At 42.1% G+C, this 26,185-nt stretch overlaps 3 protein-coding genes across 8 annotated transcripts in view; 2 read left to right on the top strand and 1 right to left on the bottom strand.

Annotated features, from left to right (window-relative positions):
• The window catches only part of LOC137803654 (AP-3 complex subunit beta-2), a 36,677-nt gene extending 26,134 nt beyond the window's left edge, over nt 1-10,543 (bottom strand). For all 6 annotated transcript variants that reach the window (XM_068602339.1, XM_068602341.1, XM_068602336.1 and 3 more), the window contains exon 1: nt 10,251-10,543. In XM_068602339.1, the coding sequence (XP_068458440.1) occupies nt 10,251-10,363 (113 nt within the window). In that variant the 5' untranslated portion in view covers nt 10,364-10,543. The remainder of the gene's footprint in view (nt 1-10,250) is intronic.
• Nucleotides 10,544-10,641: 98 nt separating this feature from the next.
• Nucleotides 10,642-17,643, top strand: LOC137804153 (dynein axonemal intermediate chain 4-like). Its single transcript, XM_068603210.1, has 17 exons — nt 10,642-11,041; nt 11,404-11,503; nt 11,634-11,794; nt 12,452-12,558; nt 12,677-12,833; nt 12,992-13,131; nt 13,313-13,471; nt 13,622-13,807; nt 13,969-14,123; nt 14,510-14,596; nt 14,676-14,827; nt 14,923-15,068; nt 15,376-15,467; nt 15,632-15,730; nt 16,036-16,262; nt 16,406-16,559; nt 16,966-17,643. Exons 1-17 carry the CDS (start codon nt 10,992-10,994, stop codon nt 17,005-17,007), a joined length of 2,214 nt encoding a protein of 737 aa, XP_068459311.1. The 5' UTR covers nt 10,642-10,991; the 3' UTR covers nt 17,008-17,643.
• Nucleotides 17,644-21,630: 3,987 nt separating this feature from the next.
• On the top strand, nt 21,631-26,185 carry snx22 (sorting nexin 22). The gene is made up of 7 exons (XM_068603593.1): nt 21,631-21,812; nt 23,451-23,534; nt 24,149-24,253; nt 24,413-24,507; nt 25,272-25,304; nt 25,549-25,616; nt 25,714-26,185. The coding sequence occupies exons 1-7, from the start codon at nt 21,726-21,728 to the stop codon at nt 25,830-25,832; spliced, it is 591 nt and encodes a 196-aa protein (XP_068459694.1). The 5' UTR covers nt 21,631-21,725; the 3' UTR covers nt 25,833-26,185.

Raw genomic sequence — 26,185 nt, 5'->3', positions numbered from 1 at the left:
AACTAATTCAAGATGTATATATAAAAACACGAGAGGCACATAATACATAAACACCACAATATATGTGGATGAGCCATAGATAATGGTCATATTTAAATATTCATGATGAAATTGTGAGTCAGACTTTACTGTAATTTGGTAGAATTTTTTTTTTTAACGGATTTATCGTTTTCAACAATTTCAATCACATGTATTTTGAAGTTGACCCATATCTGCAGATTTAGAAATGAAAATCTAAACATTTTTCCAAAAAGATAACATAATTCATAACATAGAGAATATTTAACAATCAGTGAATACTCTTAACTGACATCCTCATTGGTTGTTCATGTACAAAAACACACTGAAGCAAACATTACAAAGGACTTTTCAAACCATTTGATCCCACAAGTGTTTGCATCATATCTCAGGATGAGCGTGAGGCTTTTGGGGCGTTCATTACATATTTAATCTGTGACGGAGGCCTTGCAGTCTGCGAGGACGCGGCCGCCGCAGAACACGCTTGATTTATCGCGACTGGAGTTTGTTTCTGCGCTCTGAGAAAGATTTCTGCTTTTCGCCTCCATCATCATTCATCGCATGAATAAAATAAATCTCTCCGTCACACACTATACAACCTAAATGCATCAAAGCGTGTCGGATTAAAACCTAACTATCTATACGAATGCTGTTTGAGTTACTTTTGGCCGCGAGCAGCGAAGCAGCGAAGCTAGTTTCTCGGCTAGAAGTACGTGGCATTACAAAATAAACTTTAAAACTGCAAAGATAACTTTGCCCAAAGCGCCGACAGCGCAGACACGAGGATGAGGAACACTAATGCTGAATAAAGTGAAAGACTTGCTCGTTTCTCTGGGCCATAAACCGCCAGAAATGTTCACATTTCTATCAACTGGTGTCTTTATTACAGCCTGAAACCTCCTCCGTCTACTTTGATGTCGACTGCTAAACATGAAGTGGTTTTCTTTTAATGTTTTTTAAAGGGGGTACAAAACATTTTAAAAAAGTCAACAAAAAAACAAACAGCTACGGCATTTTTACACCAGTTCACGTTTGGTTATTTTTCTCACTCCTGTGAATAACAAATGTAGAGAATGCAATATCAATGCAATAATTATGGAGTTGACTATCAATAAAGCACATTTTGGCTGATATATCCTGCATTTAAATCATGTCTACATCTGGACCCCCTTCAACTTTACCAAATGTGCTGAATAAAACATTTGGATGAGCCTGAAAAAAAGTAAAAAAATTAGCTGGTTTCAAGCATTTAAATTGTTTTACCGTTCACTATCTCAGTTTAGATCTCGGCGTGCTAACGTCTGCTAATTAGCGCTGGACGCTAAAGTGCAGTCTGGGCCGTGAGTTTCATAAATACGTGAGATGACTTATTCATAAACCTTTTGGACAAGCTAGCGAGTATTCAACTGACGACGCTGCTGAGTCGAAGCTTCCGGGTTTAGTTTAAGCTTTGAGGGGGAACATCGAGTTTTTCTATCAAATACGTTCACGCTGTGTTCCACGAATCGGAAAAACAGAGACGTCGAGGAATACTGTTGGGCCTTAGAGCCACGCCAACACCTCCACCATGGAGGCGTGGGCCTCGCGAATGTAAAAAGTTGACGACAACCGCGGCGACCTTGTTCTGCGTTTGCTTCTCTCTTTTCCCCGTTAAAAGGAAAAGCAGCACAGCTGAAAGCAGAGAGCTCACGACACGTCTCTGCATGATATCGACGAGGGGAGAAAACAGGGAACTCATTTATGATTTAAAATCCACCGTGACGAGTAAAACTTCCTTCCCGCTTTAAACCAAAGTGTCACGGAGGATCAGGGAAACTGCGCCAAACCGACCGCCGACTTAATTTGTTTTGTGCGGCCGAATTAACAACGTGACGGGGACCGGCGTGGCGGCGGAGGACAAACAGGCATTCTGAAAAATCTAATTAGAAACCGGACCCCGAAGAGCGTTGATTACGTTTTGACGTAGCGGCGGCCAAACGTTCAAACCTGTCGAGAGGGAATTATCATGAATATGCAGCCACAGACGAGTTAGACATGCATTGTTAGCTCAAGGCGCGGCGCTGGCAGGTGTGTTGCATACGGCTGCTGCACCTTTCCAACTCGGCCAGTGTGTTCACTTTGGTATTTCTGCTCATTGCGATGTAACTTTAGGAGTGTTTTCAAATGCTTTAAACCCCTCAAATCTGTACCGTCCAAGCTGACAGGTTATGTCAGTCAATACATGACAATAACTGATCATGAATCCTATAACAATACAACACATTTTCATCCAATTTTAATAAGTAAGCACACGAAACATAATGATCCAAAGAAAAAGATTAGGAAATGTAGAAACTATTTATTTTTTGAGCAGAGTGCCTTTAAAGGTGTTGTGATAGTTTCATGTGCAATAGAAATACACCCGCAGCGCCTACATCGGTGTTTTGATTATTATTATTATTATTATTATTATTATTATAAACCGAATTCTCTCTCCTGGCATTCCAGATTGGTCAGCCATGTTTCTTTTTTCCCTTCTTTGAGATCCTTATTAACCAGGATCATGCAAACAGCGATGTCCCACGGGGCTGAAAACAGAACAACACTCTATAAACAACATAATTAAACAACAATTTAACAGCCAATAAGGGAAGAAGAACATCTCTTTCACTGTTTCATACACTAACAATCTTCTTACTGTATTTCAATCAGAGCATCGTGGCCCAGGTTAAACGTTATTAAGAACTACAGCCTCAGGTACTTCAAAGTCCACGTGCTTGACCACGACGTAGTTCAACCAACTCTAAAATGCCCCCTCGGTGACGGTGACTCATCCTCTTGATGACCGACAGCCGGCTTCGCACTTCCCTGCTCTTAGACCCGCGGAGCCGCACGACAACTCGACACCGATGCCGCTTCTCTGGTTTCTCTGGTTTCTGTCCGGACGAAACAACAGCTGAATTCACAAACACGCTCTGAATAATTTAACCCCCTGCGCTGTGGTACGGCAGAGTGCACCGGCGGTCAGGTTACCCCAAAGCCAAGAGATCAGCCCAGTCTGAAGCCTTCAAAACGCTCGATTGTGCGTCTTCAAACCCGCGGCGTCCCGCTGTTCCCAGAGAACAGAGCTCTGCACGACTCAAAAAGGGAAAAGCAGATATGGAAGTTCATTTGCATGAATCAGAGGGAAGAGTTGCAGCGTGCATTCATAAGCGGGACGTTTTACATAAGCCGACTCTTTTCCGCAGAGACTTTTGAACGTTTCTTTGTTTTAGTTTAGTTTTTTTTTCTAGACGACGGCTGTGAAATATGTATTCTGTTTCTTCGGCGAATCTCTGGTGCTGCAGAATGAGAATCATCCGGTTTATAGGCACGACCCCGATAAAAAAAAAATCGCAAAAAGTGTAATTATAGCTCGCTTTAACCAAATCTATTTCGGAAGAGAGCCACTTGTGATGTTTGTTTGAAAAGGTTTGCAGTCTAATTAATTGAAGAGTACAGCGGCTCCCATATGGCCTTCATGATATCATGGATCAGATGCAGTAACAGAACACAAATACACGTCTTACATAAGTGACGGCACATATACAGAAAGGCTGCGGACACATATTTACTGTGGACTTATGTATCATACCAAAGCCACACATACAGTATTTGAATGAAAAGGTAAACCGGTGAAAATCACTTGTTCTGCTCTGTTTTGACTCGTCGTGAGCATTAAAAATGAAGGATTCTCTACTCTGAACTCCATCTCACATATTCCCGATGAGTTATCTGAAATGACAGAATATACATTTTGCTAATAAATGAATCGTTTTGCGTCAAAACACAGACCTTTCCTGGTTCCCTGCTTCTCAAAAGTGAGGATTTTTCTGTTCTATACGATCTGAATTTTCTCTCTTTGTAGATCGCAAACTGAATGTTTTTGGGGCTTTGGACAAAAGATATTTGGAAATGTGATTTGGGATTCTGTGAAACTGTGATGGGAATTTTCAGTATAAGGAAAGTAGCCACTTTTTATCTGAGCGCTACAAAGTTTTGCAATAGTTTCATGAGCCTGAGGTGGCAAAACAAGTCACAATTCAGTGTTAAAGAAACACACTTCTGACTTGTTGTGTGGCACCGGCTATTGACCCACGCTCTTCTTATTCTTTGAGTCTCTGTAGCACGATAAAGGTTTTCCTACCGCAAAGGTTGTGTTTGGAAACTTCCGCCACCTCCACCACCTTCCTCCAGTGGTGCCCGCTCCTCTTGGTGTCCTCCTCCACCTCCTCCTCCACCTCCTCCTCCACCTCCACCTCCTCCGGATCGGAGGTAGCGCAGCTCGTCCGGCTGCAGGGCGCTGTACCAGGCCTGCTGCCCGCCGTCAGGGGACAGCACGGGGCTCTTGTCGTCCTCCTGGCCCTGGCCCTGGCCCTGGACCTGGTTCTGCACCGTCTTCACGATGTTCGCCGCGTTCACCGGCAGCTGCAGCAGCAGCCTCTGCATGGTGGTCATGTTTTGCAACTCGGGGCGAGCGACCTGTGGAATCCCGGGTGGATAAAGTGGAAGAACTGTAGTTTCCCTGCAAGCCGCTCCTCGCCGTCAAAACCAGCCGTGGACTCCCTCTCTCGCCTCTCGCCTGTTTCCAACACGGCAGAGAGCAGCTTCAGTCGGAGCCTGCGTTAAAATCCTCCTTCCCTCCAACGAGGTTAAGTTCATCCAATGATGCAACCAAGTGCTTCTTCTTCTCAACGGCGGCGAGCTCGGTGTGCTTTCCCTCCCGAGTTGCTGTAATCCAAATCCAGCAGGGCTCCGGTGCAGCGTAGGTTTTTGTTTATTTTCTCCTTTTTAAAAAAAAAATGTTTACACCCCTTCTGTTGCTGCCGAGTCTCTACGCATCCAGTGTGGCAGCAGACATCAGCTGCTCAGTAAATGGATGCTCGGCAGAGAAGGGGCGTGGCGTTGTACTGGCCTCTCCTCCTCCCGCCGCCACTGCAGCAGCTCTCTTTCTCTTTTCCTCTCTCTCTCTTTCTCTCTCTCTCTCTGCCTCCCGGCGTGCACACAACAACACGTCCACACAGCTGAGCTCTCTCTCTCTCTCCGACAGTGACACGGCCTCTCCCACGCTTGTCACTCGCCCCTCCTCCTCGCGCTCGCCGCCTTGGCTCCGCCTCTCCACGTTGACTTGCCAAGTCACAGCTTTCTCGCGGCCAGCGAACCTTTTCTGATCCTCGACAGATGCTCCCTCTTGCTCATTATGTTCAAAAATGACACCGTGTTTTACTTTTTTTTATCATCCGGCGAGGTGCCTTTTTTTCTCCTCTCGTCTTACATGACTCAGCTTTCTTTGCCGAGTCGTGATGAGTCTCTCTCTCTCTCTCTCTCTCTCTCTCTCTCTCTCTCTCTCTCTCTCTCTCTCTCTCTCTAACAAAAATAACTGCCCCGAAGCACAACTCACATATGCTCTTCCTGTGATCTGTGACGGCTCAGTCGAGACTTGCTGACATTCCCTCCAGACGAAATACGATTTTAAATCGGTTACGTCACCAGGAAATACACCCCGGGGGGTCGCAGCACTGACAATGAATTACACTGACGGTGACAACGCTGTGACAACTGACGCCATGTTGGATGTGACACAGAGAGAAAATCTCCCTGCAAGAAAGTGTTTCATGTGGTTTGAAATAGAAAAGAAGTCTTTGATCTCCTGGTTCTCAGTTTAGAGATGAACACATTTCATTAATGATCTCGGCACAGAAACAAAACACATCACGGTCATTATCCCAAACATCCGGAGAAGATCCACTCTTATAAATCTATTATGGTTTTAGCCACAAAAGACAGCTGCCGGCTAACTATTATTTTCAATTTCCTTATCAAAACTTCTGTGTGGGATTCTGGGTGCGGTGCAGCGGATATCATCCTTACAGTACAAAGAACATATGAAGGCGGCCATGAATTAATAAACTCTATATGCAAGTCATGAAGTTGGATAATTCATATTCATACCCCACCGGGGCCACGATGGAAATAAGCTGCGAAGCTTCAGTACATTTGTGTTATCTTTGATCCTGATGCACGAGTGTGTGTGTGTGTGTGTGTGAGAGTGTGTGTGTTTGTGTGTGTGTGTGTGTGTGTGTGTGTGTGTGTGTGTTTGTTTTCAAAAGAATAGTTGGACATTTTGGGGTCACGCTAACAGTTGAGATGCGAGGACTGATACCGCTTTCATGTCTGTGTGCTAAATAGAAACGTTAACTCAAGTAAAGACTGGAAGCACAGGAAAGAGATAGCCCGCCTGTGTTGTTTGTCTTTTCAACACACTGGTTGTCATATATCTATTAAAACAAAACAAGATATAACGTGTTAATTAGAGAGGTTTAAACATGCAGGTAGGCTGATGTTGTGCTTACCTGTTTCCAGTCTTTATGCTAAACTAAGCTAAAAAAATATATATTTACCAATATTATATTATAATATAATTATAATATTTACCTTTTTGAGGGGCAAAGAAACCCCAAAACTACACAGGCGTGGCTAACGGTGTGATTTCAGTATTTGACAAGAAATGTCAAAGTCACATTTTCACAGAAAGAACAAGCAAACTAGACAAAGAAATCCCACTGATCCCACTGAAGTCTCAACCAAGAGAAGTGCAACCGTCTCTTGTGAAATGATACTTGAGAAAACAATTAAACATAAACATCTCGGTACCAAGAAAGACCCACTCACACAGACCAACACCCCTGTTAAACTTACAATAGTCAAGATACAGGACAGCGAACACCATTTTTTTCTTGCTCAGACTTATAATAACACGGAGGTTGACAAGGTTTGAGGACTGAAGCGGCATCTCACATCCGCCGTGTTTCCAAGGAGACGACGGTGAAGGTGCAGTCGGCGCTTTTGCTGCCGTGTTTACAGACAATCTGGTTCATCTACCTTCACTGAGGAGACGTCGACGCACGCAAACACAGAGACAACACCTCCCAGTCTACACTGGAATCTACTAACGACGGCTCAGCTTAAGCGGCGGTAGCTTTAGAAGTTACAACAAAAAAAAAATCAAGGCAAAATGTGTCCCCTTTAAGATCCAAAGGTCACAGTTCACAGCGACAAAATCCATCTACCATGTATGAACGGTGAGCTCCCTCTGTTGGTGAAGCAGTGGTATCGGACAGCAAAGCTTACAACATGTTTCCTGAAGCGAGACACTTGCAGAGAACAGGTGTAAAACTAAACCAGAGGGAAAGGAGTTCCTGTTCAAAGCTCAGAGGAAAACACTGAATAGAGACAGCTCCTACTTAATAATTCACAAAATAAAAGCCTGCCCTGGGAAAACAGAAGTGCATATAATGACGACTACAACGAGAAGAATTCATGGAAGATGTTAAAATATGATTTTTTTTTTGGGATAAAGCTGAGTGAATAAACTGAGCTGACGCATCGAGATGCATTCAGCATATCTGATGAGTCATATGGATGCAGTTAGTAGTATTAGTCAGCACACAGCAGCTGGCAGCATGTTTGATTTGAAGCCATCACAATGGACAAACCCCGAGCCTGTTTTGGCTCTTGTGGACTTTGACTTTAAAAAGGTGGATGTGCCTGTGTGACTAATAGAAACTGTGTGTTTTGGAAATGAAGACGCTATTTGTTCTAGCTTGTTTCTTCACCCACATGTTCACTCGGCAAGACACCAGAGGAACGAGAGAGAGACTGGGACAGGTAGGGAATTCTGAGGGCATCTGGTGGATGGATGGAGAATGGCAGAGGTCTGGAGGTAGTGGGAAGTGGTTAGAAACACGTTGTGCAATCCAAAAACACACATTATTATATTACTTGGCATGCCAAAAAAAAGAAGCTTAAGTATCTTCCAATACGTAGTATGTCGAATGCAGTGTGTCAAAAGTACCAGGATGTCCTACTGCATCCGGTTGCATGTCACAGTCTGCGAACCAGCAGAGTTTTCTGGTTAATTCTGATCCACAAGCCTCTGTGCAGCAGATATATCGGCAAAAAGGTCAAATTGCAACGTGCAATTTTATGACAAAACGTCACAATTTAGCGCATACTGCATGCAGCAGTAAGTACCTGCAGCTGCAGTATGTACCAAAAGGAAAACGCAAAAAGGAAGCGATTTTCCCTTTGGGGATCACTAAAGTAATTATCTATCTATCTATCTATCTATCTATCTATCTATCTATCTATCTATCTATCTATCTATCTAAATAAAAACAACTGACACCTCTATCGTGCCTTCATTTTTGCCATGTCATTGGAGGAGAAGTTATCAACGGCATTAATAATGACTGTGTGACATTTAGGCTCCGGGCCTTCGATGCGGTGCATGCTGGCGTGAGACCAAGAGACACAAAACGGGCCTGAGACAGTTAATGTATTTCGGTTCACCTGCTGTTAGCATTATAGGACTATGCTATAATAACACCCGCAACTGTGTGGCTGTACCGCGTTTAAGAGAATAGAAAATAATGCTGTTTCGCTATCAGAGAACATAGATTAGCGACTGTGGCTCAGTGGTTAACAGTTCCGATAGCAGGTCTGTCTTTCAAACAGAGCATTGGTGGTTAAGGCCCTGGCTCCGCTTGCCCGTGTGTCTTTGAACATGACACTTGACCTCAAATTGCTCCACTTCATGTGTCTATGGTGTATAAGAAACTTTAAGTTGCTTTGGATATTAATTGTAATACAAAGTGGAAAACAGTGTTTTCATGATTCCTTCAAAATGTTGATTTTATGAACGTAATATTCTTTTTTTTTTATAGCGATGAATAATATGCAGCTGTTTGTGTTTCCACAGATAGTTTGTCTCAAGATACAACTGTGTGCCTCTCATTTCAACCTGCACAGAGGTCAGGCTGCTAAGTAACCCGGCTGCAGTGAAGCACAATGTTTTTAACACAATTATTGAACTATGTTTAGCCTCGCTGAGACGCCATACCATAATAGTCCTCCTGTGTGGAATAAGAAAATGTTCCATGAGGAACAAATTGTTCGAGGAGGAACATTTTGTTCCCGTGCAGTTTTCCTCTAAAAGGAAGAATCCGTTGATGTAATTATTTAGCAGTGTTGGATAAGTGCAAAGTGCTCACTTTGGATTATCATCATTATTAAGATAATAACAGCTATTTATAGGGCTATGACCTGTGTCTTTTTTCAGTACATTTCTTGGTCACAATACTTAAACAAAACAAACTTAGGGGCTCTGTATAAAGATTGTTTGTTTATGTATAGGAAAATTCTTATCAGCTGATTTGGCCTTATCAGATATTAGAAACTCCCAAACATTAATAAAAGGTAGCAGCATTAAAAACCTGTGTAAACTAACGACACACATGGTCATTTTAAACTATCTTTCCAAACGTTAAAAGACCAAAAGAATCGATTAACCGGGGGATAAACAAATAATGACAATAATCATTATTACTTAGTATTGTGTTTGCCTATAGCTACTGTACTGCATAGGTGGGAGGGGGCACGCACACACACACACACACACACACACACACACACACACACACACACACACACACACGCACACACACACACACACACACGGGACTCTGAATGACAACAAGGACAAACTCAGCAACTCATCCATCATCAGAAATAGTTTTTTGTTGTGATTCATATAAGAGCATGGCCGAAGAAGGTCTCACTAGTCATTTTAATCTCACTACTGTAGCTAAACATATACATATATATTGTTGTGTATATATATGTATTGTTATATATATTTCCGGTCATGATAAACCGGCTCTCTGGGGCGTCTGACACCAAAGCTGCGCTGCCGCTCTGCGCGCTGTCCAGCAGGGGAGGTGCTGAAAGAGGCTGGCGCCGAGGCCTGGCCTTCCCTCTTTACAGGCCTTCTTCCCCGTATCCTCTCACACACACACACACAAAAACAAATATGTAATATAAAACACACCGATCCTCTAAAAAAAACGCTGTAAAAAAACAACAAATAGATGCGCGTGTATTAAGAGTCCGCGCCAAGAACCAGGGTTCGCCGTTTTGACGCTGCCGCCAGAGCGACCAAATCACGGCGAGAGAAAAGGTAGAGACCGCTTTAAAAAAAACAAAATCACGGGCCGAATAACACACAACGTGTAATTACATGTCTACACGTTAAGGGACAGGAGGACCACATTCCCGCTGCGCCTGCCCCTCGCCATAGCCCCCACCCTGCACATTATGACAAATAAAAAAAACGACGACGTCAAGCGGCACCGAGGAGGCAGGTGGCTTCGTACCTTTTGTAGTCGGACGAGAAAATCCCTCCGCTCGCCGGGTCGTGACCATATTCCGGCTCTCCGACGCTGGACGAGCCCCCCTTCTCGTCGTTGAAAGCTGAGCTGGCGGACATTGTTTCGTGGCTTTCTGTTGCTTTTGTTGTTATTTGTATTTTGTCGCCCTCACAGAGCAGCGATGGAGATTTAGTGCAGACGGCAGTGGGATAGCACGGCTCTTAAAGGCGCACAGACACACACACACACTCATCCACACACACACACACACACATACACACGGCGGTTATCTGTGAGATGCTCGGTGCAGAGGGGGGTGATGGGTAGCGGGGGGGGGGGGGGGGCGCTCTGGTCACGTGATGCGTTTCAGATTGTAGTCCTTCCACCAGGCTTCCGTCACAGCATGATAGCCCTGTGAACAATAATAAAGATCATTTTAATGGGGAAATCTAAATTCGATAACTCAAAATATCAATATTTTTGACAAAAAATAATAACTTAGTTTTTCAATATTTTTTAATTAGTCTCTCAATATTATGACTTTGTTCAGTGGTCAAGCCCCCCTTTGATGATATATTTCATTAGTCAATATTTTTGACTTATGTATGAAGCCAGCTCCAACCTCAAGGTTGGACAGAGGCGCGAGGGTTGTCGGTTGAAGCAGGAGGGCGTCAGTTTGTCTCCACCACTACAATCACTTAGCTAGTTAGCTAGAGCAACTGTAGCTTCTTTTTTTTTTTTACAGACATGAGCTCGAGGTGTGGAAAAATGAGGAAAGGCAGTGTGATGCTTCGATCGTAAGTTCACTGTTTCACACAAAGTAACGTTAATCAATACAGTTTAAACTCGGGAGAAACAAATAGCTAGTTAGCGAGCGTTAGATATACTAGCTAGTGCAATGTATCATCAGCTAACAGACAGTTTTTCGCTAACATGGCGACAAGAATCCACCTTAAATATTGATCAAAATGATCGTCTGTCAGTTTCAAACTTTAACTTGTTGCATTTCTAACTAAATATGTTTTTTTTTTTTTACTTATTAACGTGATCTAGCTTAGCTACCTTAGTTAGGGGTACTGCTGTTATGACGTTAGCTAGTGTTAGCTAGCGTTAGCTAAGTTGACAATGTCATTTTTAGATCTTCTCAATCTCATTTCAGTCCTAGCTTCTCACAAAGTAGAAAAGGTTCCATGATGGTCTGGGGCAGCAATAGGAATAAGAAGAGGAGCATTTTTAAACTTCCCAAAAAAGGAGTCCAGGTATCTATTTAATTCATCTAAATAACATTAAACCTGCACTTTAAATCATCAGGCTGTTTTAAGTGCTAAGGTTATAGAAATACTGTGGAAGTATCTAAACAAATTATATCTGTGCTTCCTGTCTTTGCAGGTGTTTAACGAAGAAGGCAAAGACGTCACTCCTCTGCCGCTGTCTTTTGCAGCGCCAAGAGACGAGTTCCTACCAAGCAGAAACTTTCTGGACGAAATCTCTTCCAACGCGGGATCAGACTTCTTGAGATCCACTTCAAGCTGCAGTGTGCTTTCCTGCAGGTACCAGATGGTAACATGCGGGTGCACTTTCTGAGCTGATGATCAAAGGGCAACAAAAAAAAAACACAGTTTAGAGCCGATTTGAAAGGGATGAGTGAAGCATGTGTGTGAACCCATTTATACCTACACAACTTGAATTGAGTAAAGCAGTAGTTTACCTCCCCACCACCAGCTCTGTTAGTTTACTAATCTGTGACGAAGTAGTCTTATGTACAAATGTATTGATAAAGTGGATGTAAGAGCGAGTAGTTTGTCATGCTGGACCTGCCACCATGTGAAATAAGGCCAATATAATCAGTAGGGGTACTAGGGCCAGCTATTGCCTAATGGGAGAAGCAAACAGTTTTTGACCATAGGAGAACAGATGTCAATGTGGTAGTGTCGCGAGGAAAATGTTTTGATTTATTTTATCGTTTGATTATACATAAATAGGTTTGTGCCAGGATCTGGTTATTGTTTCAAGAAATATGCAACAATTAATAAACTACCTTTACATTAACGCCTGGTCATCAATTACAAGCGTCAGAAAAGTTAGCGGAAGAGCAACCAAGTAGTGACCTTAGTGTTTGGATAGGCAACAAGGTCACTACAGTGGATATTATATTATAGACACATTTCTGACCACAAAACGTTCACAATATTGACTTTTCTTCCCAGCTCATTTATAGGCAGCAGCCAACGATATACCGCAACATCACTGAATACAGACAGCGATGATAGTATTCTTCAACTGGACAGACCAATAAACCATCTAGTTACAAGCGGTTAGTATTATATAATTCATATATACGTATATATATATATCTATATCTATAGATATATACATATGTAAATATGTATATACATATTTTATTATTTCTTGTCTCTATTTTTTCCCGCCAGAGGGGCTGTGGAAAAGAGACAATGTTAAAGAGCATGTGACAGAAGAGATGTTGGATGAGGTAGTAAACATCTGCATTACAGAAACCGATACCATTTCACTGCTGGACATACCCAGCACCTATATTTCCGAGGATGCTGATGATGCAGAAGCTATTAAGTGAGTGCTTGTTGGCTTTCTTGAATATGAGGCAACATCTGAAATGCACTACAGGCACAGGAAGCGGCACTTTATGTCTCTAACTTGGGAACTGCCTGTCACGTTTTGTGCAGTGTGTATATCAGTTTGCGTTCCGCTTATATTGTTCATTCTTACAGGGAGAGAAACATTCAATATGCTGAGCTTTGTAAGAACAAAATGGGCAACGAAAAGTACATGGCACGATCCACACAGACTTGCAATGAAGCACCCAAAGACAAGCAGCTCCAGACGGAAAAGATTGCCTTGGTGAATAAAGGTTAGGCTTAATTATCCTTCAAATCAATCAAGCGTTTTTAGATCGATGCAGCAGACTTCCATCAGAGTACAAGGTTTTGCTGCAGGTCATAAACATAAACCCATATTTTGGTGGGTCTGGCGGTTATTAGGATTCAGTTTTTCAAAGTGGACAGGTAACTGATATTCTCTCATGTCCACAGAGACGATTGCTTCTGTCTGGGACATCCATGACACTTTCGCGAACCAAAATAAAACCCTGGAAAGTGGTGAGAAGGCTGACTATCCAGAGAGTACCATGAACACCAGCGAAGATCAAGAAAAGACAGGACTACAGAGCAGCAGCAGCACAGTCTGCATGGGTAAAAAGAACATTGACTCTGTTAATGTTGAACTTCTTTGACCCAGCAAGTGCTTGGGACTGGAGAGGTTCTAAGGATCAACACGTTCTTGCTTGAGACTAGCTTTGCAATAACTTACATGTATAATTTTCTCATATTTCATTTCCTCAGGCAGCACCAGTACCTTACAGTTAGAAATGGAAATGTGTGAAAACAGTTTAAAGGCTCATTCCGACCTGCAGCTCGTCATGTTGTCAGAGTCCTTTAAATCCTGCCTGTTAGTGATGGAGAGGAACATCGTGGCAAAAACATTTCAAACCAAGCTGGCTGCTTACAGACAGCTGCCCACACTGGAAGGTAAACTCGGGGTAGCACCACTTTCTCACATATGTTGGTGCAGGTGCACCATTCTACGGACTTTTTCTGTTTCAACTGCAACAAGGAATTTAGTCTGTTCCAAAAATGTAAGTGGATTTGAATAAGTGCAGTATCCAGAGGTATAATGTTGATTCCGTAAGACCCTGACAGCACAGTGAAGCCCAGGACCGAGGAACAGAGCGAGGAGGGGGCGGAGAGCTCTTTATCTCCGACGCTGGAACACCTCTTGGCTTTCACCTGCAACCTCACCAGAGGATGCAACATTACCTGCATGACCTGGAACAAGAAGAACCTGGTAACAAAGACCTGAAAAAAAAACACTCAACCCAGCTGCTGCTGTTTGAGAGCAGAACAAATTCTTCCCACCAGCGTCAGGGTCATTTTGTGTTCGTTGTGTTCATTCTTAAGCTGAAATGGGTTCCTCATTTAACTGCCTTCTCGCTTTATTGGCGATATTTAATACAGATTTTGATAATGTTGAGATATGCAGTTTGCAAATAACCACACTTTAACAACTGTGCCTAGACTGGGATGCATTTCATGGGAAGATTAAAAGCAAACTGATGAGCGCCAAAGTAGCAGAGTTTAGAATCAGTTTAGTCTTCTTTTTTTATAATTAATTCAATTGCTTTCTGTACAGGCATACTAGCTGACACTTGACCTCTGTTTACTCCCTGTAAGGACATCCTGGCAGTGGGCTACGGTAACTTTGATTCAAGGAACACAAAACCAAGTCTGATCTGCTGCTGGTGCCTAAAAAACCTTACGGTATATTTAAATACTTTTTTGCTGACATCTTCCAATGCCCTATCTCAAACGACTGATTGTAACGCGTCCTCCCGTGCAGTGGCCGGAGCGCGTCATCCACTGTCATAGTTGTGTCATATCCCTGGATTTCTCAGCCGACAACCCCAGCCAGCTGGCCGTAGGGATGGACGACGGCACCATGGCCATCTACGATGTCAGTCAGTACAACGTCCAGTGTATCGCCGACAGCAGGTGAGGACGATGCGTTTGTGTGGAGCATGAAACAGAAATACTATTGGACAAAACACTTTTTTTGTGTTATCTTTCCCAATATTTCTGTTCCGCAGCAATTGTTTAAAAAAGCACGTGCATCCAGTGTGGCAGGTCAACTGGATCAAACAAGGGCCGGGCAGTGCAGAAGCTCTCATCTCGGTCTCAGCAGATGGCAGGATTTCAAAGTGGTTCCTCTGCAGCGATGGTCTTGACTGCTTAGGTACTGTCGTCTTCAGCAGGAAATGGTTTTCAACTGGTTGAATCACGTGTTGATCAAATCTCTTAAAGAGAAAATAGTCGATTCTGAAGTAAGCATTGCAATTGTTACCTTTTGTCATCATCTTTGACTAAATCTAAAGTGAGCAAAGTTAATTTTTTTTATCACTTTGCGACTTTCAAGGCCAATTTTTCTGTGAAATGCTTTCACATATGTTGTATATAGCTGTATATTGGTGTTCTCACACAATGATCGTAATTATAATACCTGCATTTTTTTTTAAAATTCTTTTTTAAACACATGTTGTCAGACCTGATGAAGAAAAAAGCAGAGAAAAAGAAGACGGAGCAGGTTCTGCCATTCATTGGGAATCCTGGTCTTTGTGTTGACTTCCATCCAACAGTAAGTTGGTCACAGCAAACAAATAGATTATCGAGGTTTGAGTCCTCTGACTCCTTCTTCCAGACAGTCAATTTAAGATGTATGTTGTTGTTTTTTCCGGTCTGTGTGTTTCTCTCTGTTCATAATCACCTGCATATTTCTCCTGGCTTTCCTTTATCCTGCAGGATTACAGTATCTATGTGGTCGGCACATGGGAGGGGTTGATCCACAGAGGCTGCGTCTCCAACAACCAGCATTTTCTGGACACTTACCAACAACACTTTGTACGTCCGTGTGGGTAGAATCTTTGAGGAGATGCTATTTTAAATATGGAAATGCACACATTGTTGAACAGTTTATACGTTAACTTTTGGTCTTGTGGATGATGCTTTGACTAAAAACCAACTTGCAGAGGAAACCAGTAAACACTAGTTTGGGTTATATGTGGAGTGTACATGTTTCTGTTGGCCCAAATAACTTAGTAGCAGTGAATGACATGTATTAACAAAAGCATACAATAACTTCAGTGTTTTTGCTTCACATTTCAGTGTGTTTACAACCACCTCTCACCTTGCTCTCTCTCTCTCAGTGCCCCGTGAACCACATTGAATGGTCTCCATTTAATTCTGACATTTTCCTGAGCTGCTCCTCTGACTGGACCATGCAGCTGTGGAGGAAGGACCACTCGACCCCCCTGTTGAGCTTCACATCCACCGAGATGGACGTGCACACCGTCACGTGGTCCCCAAACTGGTCCACGGTATTTGCAGCACACAACGGAGAGCAAGTAGAGATCTGGGACCTGGATTTGAGCTTGTGAGTCAGAGAGAGAGAGAGGGGGGCGTGTACTTCTACTTCTAGAGCTCCGTCTCGTTTACTTTCTTTTGATGCTTTTATCCGATTGGAAACATAAGCCAGAGACAATCCCGTGTCCACTAAACACAAACGCCTCCTTTCAGGGTGTATCCATCGATTGTGCACCGATCCGCGGATGGCGTGAAGGTGACGTACCTGCTGTTCACCAGAGGGATAGACGGCGTCCTGGTAGGGGACAGCGACGGGCAAGTGATCCTCTACCAGATCAAGAACCTCAATGTGGGAGAAGACAAAAAGGTAAAAACCAAGGGAGCCTATGTTCTATTCCACGTCGCCTCCTGTAGAACACTTGAAATATGCACGCACATGCATGTGTAAATGAATTTGTCGTATTTATTATGTATTTCTACATATTGAGAAGGGTTCGCAGAGCGTACAAGCTCCATTTCCCTACAAGTAGTTCCAGACTTAGCGGAGCGCTAAATGTCAAAGCAGCCTTTATAGATCAGCTCTGCTCCAACAGCTGATGGCTGAAGCTTCAGAAACCCTGGGCAAGACACCCAGAGAAGCAAAGATGAGATTCAAGATGGCAATGTTCTCCCACGTTGTAGAAAACGTGCGAGTGAGAGGAGGAATAGTCTGCGTAGGGCAAAAGGTTTCGTTCGCTGTCCACGGGTCAAACTGTCTGGGCTCTTTCTTTCAGGTGGACAGTTTGGAGGACGTCATAACCTCTGCAGGAAAGTGAAACTTTTAAACACAATATCAAACACTCGTAACACTACCAAGGCTGGCCATTTTGTTTTAGAGCCACGTTACGTTTTATTCATTGTTCATGTTCAAGTTCACAATGTAATTCATGTTGTATTCATTTTGGTACAATAGTAATATTTTGCCAGTTATTGAAAATGTTTAAAAACGTATCTATGAATGTATGAAATCCATCTTTTCCGTAATTTAGTTTGTATGTTAGCCAAACAACACAACAGATAAAACAAGGGATACTAGAGGAAAATAACTACAAAATGAAACCACAATAAAATAAGGGAAAGGTAATAAGAGTGTTTTAATTTGACTTTACTTTTCAAAATGCACAACAATTAGTCTCGAAACCTTTTGAGAGATTTGTCTTGATGCTCGTTTAACTTAAAAATGTTGTTGGTTCTGCAGGAGCACTGAAATGAACCTCTTACACCATATCTTGCTCACTAGCGCCCCCTATTTCATACGTTTTAAAGGCCGGCCATTTTGTTTTAGAGCCACTTTGTTATCTCAATTTTGGTCCGTTAGTTCCATTTTGCCAGTTATTGAAAATGTTGTAAATTAAAGAAAAGTCTAAAAAAGTATCTATAAGTGTATGAAATAAAATACTTTATTCAATGTAGTTTGTTTATTTATTAGCCAAACAACACAACAGATAAAACGAGGGATTGTACAGAAACAAATACAATGAAAGCAAGAGTTATTAGTCTGGAAATCTTTTGAGAGATTTGTTTAACTTCGAAACAAATACTTTAGGAAGTTAAATCTAAACCTGACGTAATGTTATTGCATCATGTTTATGAAAGTAAGTCCAGGAGGTTCTTGTTTGTCGACAGGCTTCAAAAAGATGGAGCGCTTTTCTCCGTGTGAATACGAAGGTACACTCCGTTTGAACAACAAAAGAAAGGGATTTTTTATTTTACACACTGAAAATATAAGCGACGTAAACGTGAAGTTGAGATCTAAAGAAGGGACAAATTGTGACAACAGACTGACCTCGTTCCCACAGCCGTATGGCGACCTCTAGTGGCCGATCACATTAACAGATGTTTAAACTGAAAGGCATCGAGTCAGAGAGAGAGAGCTGTGTGAAAAGTGAATGTTCTGCAACATTATGTCATACAGAAGTGAAAACGTATGAAAATATGTATTATCTCTCTCTCTCCCTTCTTTTATTCTCTCTCATATTTTTGGTGAAAAGAAAGAAGTCTTTGATCTCCTAGTTCTTAGTTTAGGACGAACACATTTAATGAAATATCTCCAATTGGAAATGTGAGCAAAACTATCATATTTTTTTTATTTTTTTTAAAAGACTGCGAGAGAGTTTTTACATAGCTTTCAACCAAACATAATTTAGTTTATAAAACTCGAAATGACCAACACAAGTAAACGAGACCATCAGTGAGAAGATTGTCTATTATTATTTAGGTATTCTTAACGCTTAACGACCGTGCTGCTGCAGTAAAAGAGACTCTGGTGCACAGAAACACCACCACTCATACGTGAGTTTTAAGCATTGCATCATTTCCTCCCCCGTCACGTATGATAACGTAGTTGTGTTGTTGCAACCCGAGTAGCGGCCCAGACGTGGTCGACCCACTGAGCGGCAGCAGTGACCATCGGAGTCCAACTGCGAGCCGAAGAACTCAAGAATGCGTCGGCTAACGCAGTTATTCTGGATGACAGTGCTTTCTTTCATTCACACACTGGCTCCGACAAATTGCATCACGCTCCCCAACCAGCTGGTATGCCGGTGATGACAATAAAAAACTCCAACGGGGGAAGTTGCAGAGACTTACCTAAACAAGAGTTTCAGAAGAGGGAATTAAAAGGCCAAAAGTTCCTGAATTTTGCTCTCAAATGATCGGATTCACACAATGATGCCTCTGTTCCTGAGATCAAATTACAATTTAAATGATTGTCCTGATCAAACAAAAGTCATTTGACGTGTCAGAGTGAGAAAAGGCACAGGTGCTACCGATAAAAGTAAAGTGTGTGTGTGTGCGTGTGTGTGTGTGTGTGTGTGTGTATCACGTGATGACTGAAAGAGGGAAACAATGAGGCCTCCAGCAGGTCAGGGAGGAGGGTGACAGGAAGAGATTAAGTAATAGTTTGATGCTTTGATGAGAAAAGATCAATAAGACGCTTAGCAGTTAGCTTAGCATTAAGTCCACAAACAGCACCCATACAAAGGCTGATTAAAATGTCACATCTCTAGTGTGTGTGTGCCAGACCATTTCTTGCCTGATTCTCAGTGGCTAGCTGTTTCCCCCCCATTTCCAGTCTTTATGCTAAGCTAAGCTAGCCGTCTTCTGGCTGGTGCTTTATATTTAATTGAACAGTGATGAGGGTGGCGTCAATCTCCTCATCTAACGCTCGGCAAAGACAGCGGACTGAATGCATTTTCCCAAAATGTCCAACTCGTCCTTTTTAATGGAGAGAACGTTGTTTCTAACGTAACTAAAATACTGTGCACTTCTTCTCCTGAAGGCTCACAGTACTGAAGGGACATGTCGTAGTTGTGAAACTCTCGTCGCTTCGATCTTTCAACGTGTAAAAAACCCGTCAAACTCTCGTTCAAACCACTGAACTGTGCTGTAGGAGAGAGAGAGAAAGCTCAAATCAAAGCAGCAGTCTGTGTTGTATCTACAAGACTAACTTCCTTTTTGTCAACGTGTTCGCTCTGTATCTGCTGACGGTGCTGACTTCACACACAATGAGTAGTAAAACACGGCCGTGACAAAATTCGCCGTTGCATTTTTTTTTATTTTTTTTTTGAAACCACGCCGTGATCTGTGACTCTTCAAAGGTCACACATCCTCACAGAGACGCTTCAGTAAGCGCTTCCACGCTGAAGCGCCGCAGCGAGCAGCAGACGGAGCATGTGATCCTGGTTGAGATGGACACGCGGAAAATCATGTGTGTGTTGCTATTTAAATGGTCAACAAGATGGGGGAGGGAGAGGAGTAGGCAGGGAATAAAAAGGCACATTTTAAGTATCCTTTCCTCAATAAAGAGGTTCTAGCAGCTCTCCGCAGAGGATGCGAGTAGTTTTGTGTTATGTGGTCCGGGTTAACATCCCTTTTTTTTTTTAAATAAACAATGAAATGGTTTTGTTTCAACTTTGAGTTTCACGCTCTTTGGGAAGTGAACCTGCATTTGAAAGTAACGTTTTGTCGTAGTGTCTTTAGTTTATTCACCTTTTTTACTTAGAAAACACACCTCTGATGGGCTGTGATGCACAATTATGGCAGTGTTATATGATTTCAGTTATATTTGAATGAAGGCTAAACTTATTCACAGTTTCACACACAATTTCAACTCGAGGTTCACTTATTAACTGCCCAAGTTTTCTTCGTTGTCGTCATGTGGTGTCAGTGTGAAACTTTGGCCTTGTGTTGATACTTTATTGTCTGTTTAGTACTTTACTTTAACACTCGCCTTGTTGAGCTGTTCTTTACTGCAGGAACCGTCTGAAAGATAAGGATTGTTTCCTGACCTGGGATCAGATGCTTCCTCCATAAATGCGCTTCATGCGCTGCGACTGTTCGCTGTGTCAAAGATCAGAGTTTAATTTATTATTTTTAAACGTTGGCTGGTGTTGTCTTATGCCGGCTGCTTCACCAAGAAAAATGGTTTGCATTAGAAAGAAATAAAGATAGTAGTGAAGTACATTCATTAAAGTATTATTTTCAAGTGTAATTTTCTATTGTTGCTTCTTTCTTGTCATCATTTTGTGTAACTGAAACAAGTTACTCTGCAAATTCAGAGTTTTCCATTCACTGTTTAAATGAAAGAATCAAAATATTAATATCATTTGTTCATAATATGTTGTATTATTCATCTGAATCTGCAAAGTGTGAAGTAAAAATGTACAATAGTTGCCTCTGAATTGAGGTGGAGTAAAATTATTATGTCAGAAAACGTAAATAAGTATACTTAAGTAAATAATAATATAATTAGTCAATAGTAATATATTACAAAAATATGATTTTACTTATAATAATTGAAAGATTATAATAAATATATAAAACACAATTACAAATATATTACAAAAATGTGTAATATACAAAATTATTACAAATATATATATTTTTTAAAATATTTCAAATATCTAAAAACTAAATCACGAGATTGTTACGGCTATATAAATATATACAAATAAATTACAAAGATGTGTAATACACAATAATTACAAATATATATTCAATTTCAAATATATGAAAACAAATATTTAAAATTATTACAAGATTATTTTAAAAAAAATTACATATTTGTAATATAACGAATCACTAAAGCTTACTCAAGAAAGCTCCAGACAACAAGCCTGTGTTGTTGTTGTTGTGTCTGTCTCATGCACTAACCTGCTGACTCAGCAGCAGCAGCAGCAGCAGCAGCAGCAGCAGCAGCAGCAGCAGCAGCAGCAGCAGCAGCAGCAGCAGCAGCAGCAGCAGCAGCAGCAGCAGCAGCAGCAGCAGCAGACTGGGCGTGTCTTCCTAAAAGGTGAACTGCACCTTTAACGTCCCTGAACGCGTCTTGAGGTCGCGTTCGTCCAATTAGTGTGTAGGTGGCGCGCAGGAACAGACACACAACAGACACACGGATCCTGTTTGTTTTTTTTTTCCAGTTCCTGAAGCGCAGAGAGAAGACAAGAAGAAGAGAAGACAAGTCCTCTTCAAGCTGCGGGGAAGTTGATCCAGTCCGATGGTTTGGGTGGAAGAATTCCCGATGATTGAAGTATCGATCCCCTCGATGGAGAGGGAAGTGGACGAGTCGGGAAAGTCCAGAAAGGTGAAGAAGCCGCGGGTCCGGTTCAATGAGTCGCGTTTCTCTCGACATTTAACGCGTGTAGTTGCTCCTCCGTGTCCTCTCCGTGTGTTCTCTTGTGTTTTTCTTTTTGTGCAGCAAAAGGTGAGCCAGGTAACCGGCAGGGGGCGGAGCCAGCGGGGAGCTCGCGCTCTTCTCTCCAACACGTATTGTTGCTTTAAAATAGTACTAAAAACAATGGTGATAGACGTTATTAGGCTACACAGTCGAGTACTTTAAGCGTACTTAGGTACAGTTTTGAGGTACTTTTCTGGTACTTTATACTGCTACTTCAGAAGGAAATGTATTTGTTTTTAATTCAATTTTTTTTGTTGCTAATTTAAATTACTTTGCAGATCCTGGTTATCAAAACAAATCTTTACCAATTCATGTTATCATGTAATTTGTTTTGTATGTAACATCTTAAACTAAAAACTTCAAAAAGTACAAGAGTTTCCTTTTGAAAACTACACAGCAGTACTTTCTACCACTAAAAAGTATGATGTACATGTTGTAAATATGTTAGTTTGACACCCGTGACCTCTCACTCCACACGTGTTTGAGCTGGAGAAGGAAACCAAGCGTGTACTCCATGGAGGAAGTATTCTTTAACTAAAAAGCAAAATACTCATTCACAAGTAAAATACCTGCTTTATGGAAAGGCTTTCATAGTACTTTACTTAAAATAAAGAAGTGTTATCCGCTTAATGTATGCAAAAGAGCAAAAGTATTCCAGTTTTCCAGACAAACGGCCCTGAGCCCTGTGATTGTCTTTGGTGTGTGTGTGTGCGTGTGTGTGTGTGTGTGTGTGTGTGTGTGTTTGTTCAGGGAGACATGTACAGCAGTATAATGTTTTCCAGCATTTTGCACTAATCTGAAGTCTTCTGTGTCGTTACTTTGAATTAAAACATTAAATTCAGCAGCAGCCTGACCTGAACTGTCACCAAGTTATGAATCATAATTAGTTTCAGTCACATCTCCATTTTAAACTAATAAAATGTGAAAACGACACTGACCTGGGGAATGTCCTGCAGTGTGCTGAACTGACCTCTTGTTTGGTTTCAACCTCTCCGGCTGAGGTTGAATAGAAATGAAGCTTGTGGCTCGACCTGGTGGACAGATGACGTCATTGCATCTTGATGCAAACTTCTCGTGAACAGTCTGCTAAAATTGTTTAAAACTCAAGACATCTAGTTGGTTTAAGTCCATTTTAAATATTAAAATTAAATAGACTGTTACAGTTTTTACTACAACCATGTAAGTTTTATTTAAAGAGAAATCTGTACAAATATTAGTTGATGATGCATTCATTTTATTTTATTTTAACCAGGATGATCCGCATCAAGATTAAAATGTCTATTTAAAGAGCGTCTCAGCCGAGACAGGTGGACACTCAAATAATACAAACACAAAAGTAAAAAATTTAATATAAAATTAATATAAATAAATAAAATATTGAGCGTTCAAGGAGTTATGGTGTTGACGTTTTAAATGTTGTGGATGACAAAGATGTTAAATTACTTTAAAATTACTGTACATTATACTTTAACCTGACATTAAATCCAGTTCACTAAATGACAGATTGTGATCCTCGTGTGTCTGCTTCTGTCTTTTTGTTTGCAGCTCTTCAGAGTGGAAGTCTTGTTTCACGGGAGGAAACATTATGTGCTGCGAAGAAACAGCGAGTTCCAGACTCTGCACAGAAAAGTAAGTTGCTTTAAGGCCACAATTATTCCATGTTAGGAGTCGTTAAGCCGCAAGTTATGAGCCATTTGAGTTATTGTAACCTCTGATAAGACTTAACAGAACCATTGAAAACACAAAGAAGCTTCATGTTGATGCTCTGTTTCGTTTAGAATAAGCATTGAGGTGCTTAAAATGATACATTATATAATATTTTATGGATTGGCTAATGAGGGTGAAAAAGTCATTTCCAGATGTTTTTATTGATGCAGCCCGAATGTCTCAAAACAGAATGCATCGTGGGTGTTCTTCAGGGAATCTCCTTCCTCATAACTCATAAGCTTTATTGTCATTACACGGTAAAGGACTAAAATGGATTCTCATGGTCAAAAAGCTGCGTTTTTAATTCCAGCTGTTTGTTGTCACGTGCCATCACGTCATCTTGTTGCTCCTTGTTGCTCTTTGTTGCTCCTCGTTGCTCTTTGTTGCTCCTCGTTGCTCTTTGTTGCTCCTTGTTGCTCCTTGTTGCTCTTTGTTGCTCCTTGTTGCTCTTTGTTGCTCCTTGTTGCTCCTTGTTGCTCTTTGTTGCTCCTTGTTGCTCCTTGTTGCTCCTTGTTGCTCCTTGTTGCTCCTTGCAGCTCAGGAAGATCATCCAGACTCCAGACTTCCCGAGCAAAAGGAACCCTCACCTGAGGACCAAACCTCAGGAGCAGAGGAGCCAGGAGCTGGAGGACTACGTCCAGGTAACACGCAGCAACTTCTTCAGGCCGGTCGCCCTTCGGGCGGCAGCTCTCTGTGACGCTGGAGCGCCGTTTAGCAAGGCAGGAGTCTCTTTTTGACAACAACGACGCATCTTTACCGAACACGTGCTCACGAGTCCGGTTTGTTCTCCGTTGCTGCAGGACATCATCTACCAGAACGAAGACGTGCCGCAGGTGCTGCTGGACTTCCTGCACGTGAAGCACTTTCACACCGGGGTCAAGGTCAACAGCATGGAGTAAGTCCGTCAAGCAGACTCCTCCTCTTCAGCCCAGACTCCTCCTCTTCAGCCCAGACTCCTCCTCTTCAGCCCAGACTCCTCCTCTTCAGCTCAGACTCCTCCTCTTCAGCTCAGACTCCTCCTCTTCAGCTCAGACTCCTCCCACTCCAAGAGACGCTCAGTTTAGGGCCTCTGCAGCCACCAATGCGGCAAATTTGTATTTATATATTTCAGTGTCACTTTTCAACCAGCTCCTATTGATGGCCTTTTTTATACTTGCGAGTTTTAGGATTTTAAAGAGGTAGATGTCCTCCTTTTGAGTGATGTCGCCACGTTTTAGCCCCAGGTACACAGTCAGTGGGTTCTTGTAGCATAAAGATCTCCTCCAGAGTCTGAAAACCTCTGTCCAAGAAATGTTTATACACGTCCAGAAAATAAGTGAGTGGTTGGCTTTCATCTGCCCACACTCTCTCTCCAGCATGGCTTGTTTATGTTTTGTGTGCGGTGTCATGAAAAAGTGGATTATGTTCCCTCCATTTTCATTCATTCTCGAGCCAGTGGAAGTTTGTTGCGTTCTACACAAGACGACAACTTAATACAACTTTAGGCACATTTCTCCCAGAGACTGTCGTGTTAAAAGATGCTATTATAGACAGAAGGAAGTAGCTTCATGTATCATAAACTAGCGTCTGTAAAATCGTATTCAGGACCTTTTTTTTCTTTGAACAATGTCTTTTCATGTAACCTGTAATGAAGTTTTTTTGTGTGTTTTGTTTTTTCAGATCGCTTGATGACTTGGACAGTCAGGATGGCAGGTGAGCTCTACTGGTATTTGTGTGCGTGTGGTGCAGTTTGTGTATTGTGTCGCTTTTGTGGGAGGAATCCTGTGCACTGATTACTTTGCATTTTAATAACTACCTTTTGAGAATGATGTGTTTCTTTGCAGTCCTGCAGGTTTTTCACATGAGAATATTTGTGTTGCAACAATGATGAAAGTTGGTATACACACATTGTCTTAATGTCGCGTCAGACGTCAATGTGTTGCTTTTGTTCCCTCAGTTATTCGTTACCAAATCAGCGAGTGTTGGGGTTCTTTCAGGATCCGTATCTCTCCGACTGCACATCAGGTAGGAATGACGCTCGCTTAGCGGCGACCGACTCCGTTAGCCGCCAGTTGAAAACTAATAACCGCGCCCCGGCCGACGCTCTCGTCTCGTCCTGCAGAGCTCCCGGATGTTGTTGTGGACGGGGTGCTTCAGGGATTTTACACCCGGGACGTCCGGGTCAGCTTCACCGCTCCAGCGCTCACCGAGCCCGACCCCGCCGCCTCGGTCCAGGCCTGAAAACCCCGCTGGGACGTAGGATCTAGTGTTTTATAGAAGAGTACATGCAACGCGGCCAAATACACAATGCCAGAAAGGAAGATAAGAGCCCGAAAGACCTGAATTCACTTTGAAACTTGGCAATGAATGAACGGTAAAGCGTGTCTTTTATTCATTTTACTGCTGTCGCTTAGTTTAGGTTTAGAATAAAGCAGCAGTGTAGAAAATGATGTGAAATCCAGGCAGCAGAAATAGTTACTTTCTTTTTTTCTGGGTACATTTTTATTTGTATTTGTAGTCATTTGAGTTTATTGAGGCTGGAACTAACTTGTACACAAGTGTTGGTCAAACACAGTCCTCTTTTCTTTTTTTTC

The sequence above is a fragment of the Clinocottus analis genome, unplaced genomic scaffold (genome assembly GCF_023055335.1).
Source record: "Clinocottus analis isolate CAN_PGR_092001 unplaced genomic scaffold, fCliAna1.0.p SCAF_6, whole genome shotgun sequence".
Taxonomy (NCBI): domain Eukaryota; kingdom Metazoa; phylum Chordata; class Actinopteri; order Perciformes; family Cottidae; genus Clinocottus; species Clinocottus analis.
The sequence above is the reverse complement of the archived record's forward strand: the minus strand, read 5'-3'. Positions and strand labels throughout refer to the sequence as shown.